Source organism: Hippocampus comes, unplaced genomic scaffold, assembly GCF_001891065.2.
Source record: "Hippocampus comes isolate QL1 unplaced genomic scaffold, H_comes_QL1_v1.1 scaffold30, whole genome shotgun sequence".
In the NCBI taxonomy this organism is placed as follows: Eukaryota; Metazoa; Chordata; class Actinopteri; order Syngnathiformes; family Syngnathidae; genus Hippocampus; species Hippocampus comes.
This window is the reverse complement of record NW_017805705.1, coordinates 712,139-723,170: the sequence shown is the minus strand read 5'-3', so window position 1 is coordinate 723,170 and position 11,032 is coordinate 712,139. Positions and strand designations below refer to the sequence as shown.

Below are 11,032 nucleotides of genomic sequence, written 5' to 3'. Positions count from 1 at the left end.
GCGAGGCACACAGAGACGAACAACCATCCGTGACACGAACCTGCCATGCATGCTTTTAGAACGTAGGAGGAAACGGAGTACCCGGAGAAAACCCACGCAGGCACAGGGAGAACATGCAAACTCCACACAGGAAGGCCGGAATCGAACCGTGCACCTCTGCACCGTGAGGCCAACGCGCTAACCAGTCGCCCCCACCGGGCCGCCCTACAATAAACATGCGGAAGAAAATAACATGGAGGCTCCAAATATAAAACAGTCAATTGAAATACAAGGAAGTGCCGTGTTTTATTCTTACGAGATGAAATGTGTGTTACTGTTATGCATTATGTAACGTGGTGTGAGGTTATGGCACTCATGTTGACAGGATCGTGTGCGGGGAGAGAAGGGAGGATGGGCGAGTCACTCCCCCTTCTTCCAGCTCACATCTGTTGCTGAGGAGATGGGAGCCTGCCTCCAGACGCTTTCATACTTTTACAGCATGACGGGTTGCGTCCGCGCTTGCCGCTGATTGAAGTTGAGGGACAAAACCTTGGGAGCGCACTCATGTTTACATCCTCCTAAAGTGCTACACAGGACGAGGCTTTTTTTTTTTTTCTTCTCCAAATTCTGAGGAATGTCCCGGCGCTGGTGCAGGCAGGTCCTGCTTGGCGTGGAAGTGGGTATTGTTGTGGTGGCGCTTGTGGTCGGCACTGCGGGACAGAGCTACGATGGGAGAGAAGCTGGGTCGTCCTGCTACGGGGGATTTGACCTGTACTTTGTTTTAGACAAGTGAGTGCTTTTGTTTTTACGTCTTGATGAGATGGAAAACAATGCCGGAGACGACGGGATATTCGGATGCTCCTCGTCTGCTAGTTTGTGACAATTCAGGCACTGAACAGGTGTCACGTCCAATTTCAGAGAGGAGAATTTGTGTTATGAAAAGCCAGAACAAAATGCGACGCATTGAACGGTACATTTTTGGATTGAGTTTCTGATTTAGACGGCAAAGTCAATGTGAAAAAATATCCACGCGTTAATTTTTTAAACTTTGGTATGGATGTTTGGGACAATGTGCGGCCATTTGTTTGAGAAAGATCGTGTTTACTTTCCCGGCGTAAGCTGACGTGTGTATTCGGTTTCAACATCCGTGGAACGGTCAGCAAGTCAAGTTGAGGTGAATCCAAACGGTTCTCATGCCGAATCACGCCAGAATTTCACAGCATCTTCAGTTCTGTTGTTTGACGTCAGAAACATTCTCCGCATCGAAATGGTGGCCTCAAATAATTACGACACAATTGCTGATCAATCAACGGGCAACATGTCTCGCGCCACCTTGAAGCAAAGTCCACATTGACCAACAATCGCACCAAATTTGAGCTGCTCCTGCCCCTTCTGGTTAAATTCAAAAAAAGGCCAGATCGTCAGATGCCCCGAAAAGATTATCCTGAGCGATGATGATCTGCGGTGTCGGGTGTGTTAAGATTCTACCCCCCCCCCCCGCCCCCCCCTTCAGATCCATTGGGAAAACGGTCTGGCCAACAATCAAAATGTTAACCGTTCAATATTTGTGATTTCAAATCCTTATGTGAGCGGTCCACACCAAAACCCAGTGTTGAAAATCTTACGTGCATTGTACCTCCCATTGCATAAGCATTAAATGCCTTATCTCAAATAAATGCCTCCATGTCAAACAAACACTCCCCAGTCCAGTCAATAAACGTTGCCGTTCGTGCACGCGCGTCTCGCAAATCAGTCGACAGCATTTTTTTTGGGGGGGGGGGGTTGCGGGGTCTTAGAAAGCGCGGAGCAACGAGAATCCAAGATGCTCATTTGATCATCAAACACGCCGCAGGGATTTGCCTCGTCAAACTGCAGCCACGCGTCACTTATGGCAGCTGCGGCCGTCGTCTCGGTCCCAGCGAACCCTTTCTCCATGAGAGCCAGCTGTTCCAAAGAGCGTTTGGCTGCGCCGGCGCCCGGGACTCACAACGCAGGAAGATAAATGAAAGCAGAAGCGGAAAGAGGCTCGCAGAGCCTTCTCTTGATTCACTCACTTGATTCTTGAAGTCTTGTGTTTTCAGTTTCTGGAAAATTTGGATCTGGTCTCAAACTTGAAGTTATCACTCCAAAAAAAAAAACAAAACAACTCATGAATAAAAGCTGCGAGGCACCCAAAGTCTCAGTGGGGTTTTCTTGGGTGGACCCACACTTTGAAAAACGTTCAAACGTGGGTGTTCATTAGCTTCCGCTAACCTTCCCTGTTCAAATCGGATGGTTCGGAATGTGAACGCTCATAATTTGTGCCGGCGTAATTATTTTTCTTTTTTACTCTTTGATCGATTCCATATTCACTCGTGAAAATGTCGGTTTTCCATTTTCAGATCTGGCAGTGTGCAACATTACTGGAATGAAATTTATTACTTTGTGGACAACCTGGCGTACAAGTTTATCAGGTGGGCTGCGCAGACTTTGTTCGGCCGGTTTCAACTAAAGGCGGCTAACCATCTCTTTTTTTTTTTACTGTCAGTCCTCAGCTACGGATGTCTTTTATCGTCTTTTCGACAGAAGGACGAATTCTCATGCCGCTGACGGAAGACAGGTGCCGCATCAGCAGACTTCATTTGGGATTTTCATTTGGCTTCTGGCTTGATTTGATTATTTGTATTCTCCATCCAGAGAGCAAATACGAGCAGGGTTGGAGAAGCTCAGCATGGTCCAGCCGGGTGGGGACACCTACATGCACCTCGGTTTGTCCAAGGTGAGTCCTTTGTTTTCTCCTCCAGCCAAAACAATCCTGAAAACTCCAACATTTTAAATCGGTTGAAATGCATTCCCGTTGATTTCCCGCGCAGGCCAGTGAGCAAATTTACTACGGCACAGGGGATGGTGAGTTTGACTTTTGCACAGTGAATCATGTACTTTTCCTGCTGAGTCCTCGCATCAATCCATCCATTGCAACTTAGTTCACCCATCTGGCAGAACCATCAGCCGCAGCGAAAACGACCTGGAACCACAGCTGCCTGTTTTTGTCATGCTGATAAATGAGCGTATGTAGCATATATGGGAACTCCTTGCGTTACAGCGGCAACGTATCTCAAATTTCTTTTAAGTCACAATACTTCGCCGTCCGCACGTTTTGCCAAGCCAGTAATCAAGTTATATTTCCAGTCAACATTTGTATGGAAAAAAAAAACAACTCCCAGGCCTTAAATGATCAAAACTGGAATCAAACACGATTCAAATATTTGCCGTGCTACTTAGCTACACGAGTGACAACAAATAGACGTTAAATTCACACAGATTGAATACTTTTCATTTTTAGGCTCTACAAGTATGCTTTGATTGCTGTGCTAATTTCCGGTTTCTTTCTGCCATCAGGCTACCGCACAGCCAGCGTCATAATTGCTTTGACGGATGGCGAATTGAGGGAAAATCAATTTGACCTGGCTCAAAGAGAGGCAAGAAACTTTTGACATCTTAACCTCCCCCAAACACTTCAGAAACTCACATTACACAACTGAAACACACACACACATACACACGTGTTTCAGTATATGAGAAGAATGCACTGTATTTTCCGCACTCTAAGGCGCTTGGGAGTATAAGGCGCATCTTCAATGAATGGCCGATTTTAAAATTGTTTTCATACAGTATATAGGGCACACCGTATTATAAGCCGCACAAAAGAGAAGTTTCAGTAGTGGCTGCGGTTGCGTTATGCATCCACTAGATGGAGCTGCGCCAAAGGGAATACAATACAATGCAATACAGCTTTATTTATATCGAGCTTTCACAACCGCTGCAGCCGTAACAAAGAGTTTTCCAGAACATTTAAAATCCTACGTCCAAGAAATCAGAATATTGATCCATATATATCGGATTATAAGGCGCACTGTTGACTTTTGAGAAAATGGAATGCTTTTAGGTACGCCTCACAGTGCGGAAAATACGGTAGTCCGGTATAACGCGTGGACAGATTTCACTTTGGGTGTGTCAGAACATTCCACCGGTGTCAAGGGTGAGACATACTCAAATTCAGCGCGATCATCCGTACGGGTGTAACCCGCTATTGGCTTGCGACCACGTCTGTGTGGTGACATCCCAACAGATGTGTTCCATCCCCGAAGAGACGCTCCAGCTGCATTTTTCAGTGACCTGACCTCTGAGGTCCACCCATACTTGTTTATTGTCCTTTAACTCAGGCGAGCAGAGCGCGGCAGTTGGGTGCCACCGTTTACTGCGTGGGAGTGAAAGACTTCAACGAGACCCAGGTGAACCTAGTCGGCTCATGTGACGTGCCGAAAAAAAGAGAAGTGTCACACAAAGATGATGACAACAATCTCTCCGCAGTTGTCAACCATCGCCGACAGCGAGGACCACGTCTTCCCCGTGACGGACGGTTTTCACACGCTGCATGTGATCATTGACTCGGTATGACATCATGCGCCGCACGCTCCCATTCGGGCGTACGTACTCCTGGTTAAGTGTCTTATTGTGTAATTGGACCGGTTTGATGTTCTAATATGGCTCTAGATCCTGAAAAGGTCGTGCATTGAGATTCTGGCCGTCGAGCCCTCGAGCATCTGCGCAGGAGGTAGTGCTCCACTTATTTTTATGATTCCGCGATTCGCCAATAATATTGTTCCTGTCGTCTGGCTCTCCACAGAGTGCATTTGTATTGTTAATCTTGCCTGTTATACGTGAGGTTGCATGTTGGAGATGGACCAAATTCCCGCCAACGGAATTGCCGCATGATGAAAACATGACCCCTTTTGAACAGGGTGATGACACTTGTACCCGTAAGTGAGTGAATCACTTCGGTGCTACGTCAGAATCGTTCCAGGTGGTGATCCGGGGAAACGGTTTCTTTCATGCCCGTGACGTTCAGAAAGTCCTCTGCAGCTTCCGCATCAATGACACGGTGACTTTGAGTAAGTCCCCGCTCAAAATACTCCAACTGACATATATGGAAAGGCATCTTGGGGGCGTGTCTCATATTTTGATTGCCTAGTAGGGGTCAGTAACATTTAATGAGCCTCAGGGCAGCGGGCGTAGGCTATACATCAAATCGCAAAAATGGTTTGGCTCGGAGTAGCTAAAATTTCCAGTGTGAAGAAAAAAAAACAAAACTCATGAATTAAGACGCCATGAAGCGGGTCTTATATAAATCCCCGTCACGACGAGCCAAACCAAGCCATAGTTCCCAGCATAGTTGTCGGGTAAAGTGGCTGCTTTAGAAAAAAAAAAAAAAACCTTTAAGAAGAGGCAGATAGATTTCCCAGGAGTTTGGCGAGGCACATTCAAGTCTCACGCTGCCCATTTATTCTGCAGACGTTGAGTGTGAATCAACTTAAGAGGGGAAATAAAATACCCGAAAAGACTCTCTTATGGGCGTACTGCAAGCTGTTGTTGTGGTTGTAAACAACGGGCACAAACGGAAGACACACCCAAGTACGTAGATAATATCCCCCCAAAAAAAACTGTCCGTGAAGTTGAGTGAGGATGCTAAAATTGCATCCATAAAATCAGTTTTAAAATAGCATTCAGCAGCCCAAATCTTCATTGTGACAGAAATTGAAGCCGCTCCGCTGTTTTGGCCCATGATATGATTCCAATCCCGCCCCCCCCCTCAAAAGAAGACCACATCGGCATCTCCTCACTCTGCTTAGGATCAGCTGGTATAAAGCTCAAGCCTTCTCAGATGTCCGAGGACGGAAAGCGGATCCCATCGAGGAGGAACGGCGTCTTTGCACACACGTTTGACGCTCGCCTTCTTGGCCAGTGTAAATAAACCGCAGCCCTGCTCATTGGCCTCTTTTCTCACTTGCAAGTGAGGAAGTGCAGGAAAGTGCTAAGGCTTGAACCCCGTGATGGTTTCATCGTTTCACAAACGTATCACGCCAACGTTTGCAAAGTTGGTACGATCTTTGCAAATTCGGGGTTGAAATCGGTCAAATTCAAGCAAAATCCGCTTTTACAACAAAGGGAGATTAAATGAGAGGAAATATATATATTTAACACACATTGTACTTACCACTGCGCAGTGAAAAGACCTCTGGTGGTGAGAGACACCTACCTGCTGTGCCCAGCTCCTGTTTTGGACAAAGAAGGAACGTAAGTGAAATGTACAAAATCCAAGATAAAGGGCACAATGTAAAAGCAACTACACGTGTGCTCATTATCCGGCCAACGTTGTTGGCAAAATGTCATTGGTCTTAATTCACGCGCTCGCTTTTCTCTGCAGGGCCGCCACGCTTCACGTCAGCATGAACAACGGCCTGGGGGGGGGTCTATTCCATTTTACTTCCGCTGATCGTGAAATGAAAAACATCTGTCACACATACTGTACACCTCCTGCTTTATGTTACCGCATTTCAACCGGCAAAGTTTGACCTAAAAAACAATCCAAAGTGTGACTTGAAAGTTAACTTGAGTGCACACGTCCTTTAAAAACGTGCCTTGCTTTACCGCCAATACCTCGGAAATTAAATTCGCCCCCCCCTTGAAGCTCAGGCCAGCTGAGCTGTCACCGTGGGCGCCAATTGGAATGAAGAAATATATTTTCATCATCAATCGCAGACAGCAAGTCGAATCCTTTGTGTCCATTTCTGCGATCCATTATACACATGACTTGATGATGACAACCCTCCTGATCGTTTCTGGTTGAAAACAGCCGCATTCTTCAGTTTTTGCTGTGGGGGGGGAGATGGGAGTTCGGACTGTGTCCAGAACATCCCATTGACGACTCCTCTTCACGGACATAAAGGGATAGAGGCTGTGTAGACATGTCGATATACTGAATGATGCAAATAAGTTTTTTTGGCCAGTCGGATGGCACCTTTGTGGCCATCGCTCTCCTCATCCTGCTGCTCCTGCTCATCTTTCTTCTGCTCTGGTGGTTCTGGCCTCTGTGCTGCACTGTGGTAAGATGATGTACTCGTGTACGTACTTATTATACTGACTGCCGACAAGTGTTGTCACGCGAATAGAAATATTTACTGGAATCCTAACTAGACTACCATGTTTGCTTAGGTTAGCCAAAAGAGTACAACTCGTTTCCGACTCGCTCGTTATGTTGCTGCTGAAGGAATGGAACTCTGTCCTAAACTGGGGACCCCCAATTTTATGACATGCAACAACAATACATCTTTGGACTGTTGCTGAAAAAAAAAAAAAGAATACATATTTCACTCTGTTCTCATTGACATACAGGTCATTCATGAGTTACCTCCACCAAAAAGAGTACAACTCGTTTCCGACTCGCTCGTTATGTTGCTGCTGAAGGAATGGAACTCTATCCTAAACTGGGGACCCCCAATTTTATGACATGTAACAACATTACATCTTTGGACTGTTGCTGAAAAAAAAAATACATATTTCACTTTGTTCTCATTGACATGCAGGTCATTCATGAGTTACCCTCACCGCCGACAGAAGAGGACTTCTCTGTAAGTAATTAAAAAAAATCCGTTCCTGTACTTGTGAGAGCACAATTGCACACTTGCTTAAGACTTAATTCATCACACACGTGCAATATTCAATGAGAGGTTACCGAAGAACAAAAAATAAAAGGACAACACAATAACGGGTAGAAAATGGATTCCTGATTTTTTTACCTGAAGAGGCAAATACGAGGCTGGTTTTGAGGCCGTGTTGGACATTACAAAATTCGAACTTGTAATTCATCACACACGTGCAATATTCAATGAGAGGTTACCGAAGAAGAAAAAAAAACGACAACACAATAATGGGTAGAAAATGGATTCCTAATTTTTTACCTGAAGAGGCAAATACGAGGCTGGTTTTGAGGCCGTGTTGGACATTACAAAATTCGAACTTGCTATGCTGCGATGCTGTAATTGTGCAGTCGTGGACTCTGTATGAAAGGTTTCCTTCTGGTCTAGGACGACGAGGACGATTTTCACAAGAGAAAATGGCCCACCGTGGATGCCTCATACTACGGAGGCCGAGGAGTCGGAGGCATTAAAAGGATGGAGGTAAAGTATACGAAACGGCGATCGTGAAAGCAGAGCATTCATGTCGCATTGTCGAGACCTACATTAAAGAACTTGTCTCAGCACTCAAAACATTTCACAGAATTCCAAATTTTCCATGACCACTTTCCACAATTAACGTAGCCAGTTTACGAAATGACCCGCACTGCAAATGTCCTTCCAAATTTCGCAACCGATTCAAAACAAGTCCGACGTCAAAATGTTCCACTTGCTCAGAACGTATTGGGACATTTTCTTCCCAACACGCTCCAAGTTTACTTTTTCCACATTTTCCTTGGAATAAATCCCAAATTAATGGAAACATTTTTGCAAATGTACTTCTTTTTTTTTTTTTTTTTAAGATATCTCAACTCATTCCAACTGTTCAGCTCATTCCTGGCATCTGCTCTTTCCCGAACTCTTCATACTTTCTTGCTGCTCTCATTGTGTTCGTGCTATCTTCTCCATTTCAACATTTACATGAATTCCCCAGCATTTCAGTTCAACGTCAGCTCCTCGGCATTCACGCAGTTTCCAGAGAAATCGCACTTGTTTTAAAGACGATAGCACAAAATCAGCCTCGCCCGTGACATGTGAGTTCATCCAAACGTGCACGGGCTCCAAAATATTGAAGGGAAAGGCAAGTTTATTGACAGAGATGCCAAAATGTCACAACATTGCCAGAACATTAATCAACATGCTATTTTTGGAGTGCTCTGATGTCATCTGTATGCCGCACACAGCCACTAGGTGGCGTATTTGCATACCACGAATGGTATGAAAAGCCACGACTTATTAAACAAGCGTTGCACTCTGAAATTAATTTCTGTCCTTGGCATTTTCGCTCAGCCACAGCATCTGTCAGCATTTACAGACTCTTCCTGGTTAAAAGGGAGCTGAAGCACATTCGCGGCGAGGTCACAAAGATGCAGTCCGACCGAATGCGTTGCTGCGCTTTATCACAACTGACAGCAAAGCTTTCACTTGATTGCCGAGTGCTTGAACCACACAAACGAACGTGGCCAAGAGGTTAAGTGGGTTCACGATTCACATCTGTCGTCCATGATGAAAGTCAAGGAGATAGCGGAAAAAGCGCATGAGGGGGGTGAACTCTCGGGGGATCTCGCAAACAGAGCGATGGAAACTATACACGTCTTTGTTTGAAATCTCTTGCCGCCAGGTTGAAGATTTGATGACTTGTCCGTGGCAGCGGTACAGGACTAGATTTGCGGAATGGACTGTCAAGGTCACTTTGACATCACCGCTTTCGTCTTCAGTGTGCTGGATCTTTTTTTATCTCTCTCGAGAAAAAAAAAATGCACTATTCCTTCAATGATGGAAGATGTTAAAATATGAGTTCATGATGAGCTGAATGATTTTGACAAATTTAATTTCGACCCCCGCCCCCCTTATCACAATTTTTTTTAAAGGTCCTCTTCATATGTATTTGGAACTTGAAAGTCGTGACGTTCCACTTCGTAGGTTCCATCATTCCTTCAATGATGGAAGATGTTAAAATATGAGTTCATGATGAGCTGAATGATTTTGACAAATTTAATTTCGACCCCCGCCCCCCTTATCACAATTTTTTTTAAAGGTCCTCTTCATATGTCTTTGGAACTTGAAAGTTCGTGGGTTCCATTGTAATACCGCGATTGCTAGCTTCCGCTGAGCCAACAGTTTGACGCTTCTTAATTTCAGGTCCGTTGGGGTGATAAGGGCTCCACCGAGGAAGGCGCAAAGCTGGAAAAAGCCAAGAACGCTCGAGTTGTGATACCTGAGGAGGAACCCGAGCCACCTCCATCGAGGTCCCGCTACCACGGAAAAAGACCCGTTCATCCCCAGAAGTGGTATTCTCCCATCAAGGTGCTCCCATTATCTCAGTCTGTTGTCAAATGCACATTCCCAACATTAAATATACGATCCAATGAGCAGACATGAACTGAGAACATTTTTTGTGCTTTCATCTCCAACAGTCAATTTGCCGCGAGGCAGCCGGAATTTAAAAAACAAAAAACAACACACTTCTAAGTCAGTTTAAAAAAAAAAAAAAAAAACAACAACAAAAAACAACACATTTCTCAGTCAGAATACTGTCATGTGTGTCATCGTTGTACAGGGCAAACTGGATGCTCTCTGGGTTTTCCTGAGAAGAGGATATGACAGAGTGTCTGTCATGCGACCTCATCCTGGAGACAAGGTGAGACATTATGTAAAAAAACCCAAAGAAATAAAAGTACAAATAAAACATTTTCAATTGGAATCTCTGTAGCTGATTTCCCTTAATTCATACAATGTGGCCAAACTGCTGTTGAAGTGACTTGAGGAGCTTCATGCAGTGCTTTGCCACCATCTTCCGGATTCTATAAGCAAACGTATTTTGGTGGCAAGGGAGAAGAGTGCATTAATCACTCACAGATTTTTGGGGGAACCCTGTAAATGGCGTTAAATTATAATTAGGCAATGTAATTTAAATCCAGCCTCAGACTAAAATTGTTTTTGTTCCACGTCACTATTTACATAACATTTTTTTACACTTGCATAACAACTAAGAATGTGAACCAAAAAAAAAGAGTGAATTCTCCTCAATCGCCAATAAATTAGATTCATTTCGCAGTGGGAAATTTAGTTTGGGGATCCAAACAAATCCAACGTGGACAATGAAACGCGTTCAAATGAAGAGTGTCAGCTGCATTCTATTTAATCAGTAGACTGTGACTCTTGGAATCCACTAACAGCTCATTATTATAGAGCTTGTTATTTAATAATAATTTTTTTAAAAAAAAACAATAGCGAAACGCGTTCAAATGAAGAGTGTCAGCTGCATTCTCTTTAATCAGCAGATTGTGACTCTTGGAATCCACTAACAGATAATTAATATAGAGCTTGTTATTTAATAATAATACATTTTTTAAAAAAACAATAGTGTCGTGATTTTCCTCAGGAGTACTTTGGTCTGCAGAAGTCATTAAACAAGTGGCTCCTCCAGCTCTGGCAGGAATGTTTTGTTCATCTGTGATCATCACTCACTGGGGCATTTTACATGACGGTCCGTGATG

At 44.4% G+C, this 11,032-nt stretch overlaps 2 protein-coding genes across 2 annotated transcripts in view; one reads left to right on the top strand and one right to left on the bottom strand.

Moving 5' to 3' along the window:
- The first annotated feature begins 588 nt into the window (after nucleotides 1-588).
- LOC109523604 (anthrax toxin receptor 1-like) lies at nucleotides 589-10,674 on the top strand. The gene is given in 17 exon segments (XM_019882840.1): nucleotides 589-768; nucleotides 2,361-2,432; nucleotides 2,507-2,578; nucleotides 2,656-2,737; nucleotides 2,832-2,865; nucleotides 3,358-3,437; nucleotides 4,182-4,250; nucleotides 4,330-4,410; nucleotides 4,513-4,573; nucleotides 4,812-4,910; nucleotides 6,024-6,093; nucleotides 6,224-6,267; nucleotides 6,763-6,902; nucleotides 7,383-7,427; nucleotides 7,884-7,976; nucleotides 9,675-9,839; nucleotides 10,093-10,674. Coding segments are annotated over 17 exon segments (1,515 nt in total). The 5' UTR covers nucleotides 589-613; the 3' UTR covers nucleotides 10,246-10,674.
- The window catches only part of LOC109523579 (AP2-associated protein kinase 1-like), a 24,801-nt gene continuing 15,532 nt past the window's right edge, over nucleotides 1,764-11,032 (bottom strand). The window contains exons 20-21 of the transcript XR_002169797.1: nucleotides 6,014-6,071; nucleotides 1,764-2,780 (exon numbers count right to left, since the gene is read on the bottom strand). The gene's annotated coding sequence lies outside the window, so the exon portion shown is untranslated. The remainder of the gene's footprint in view (nucleotides 2,781-6,013; nucleotides 6,072-11,032) is intronic.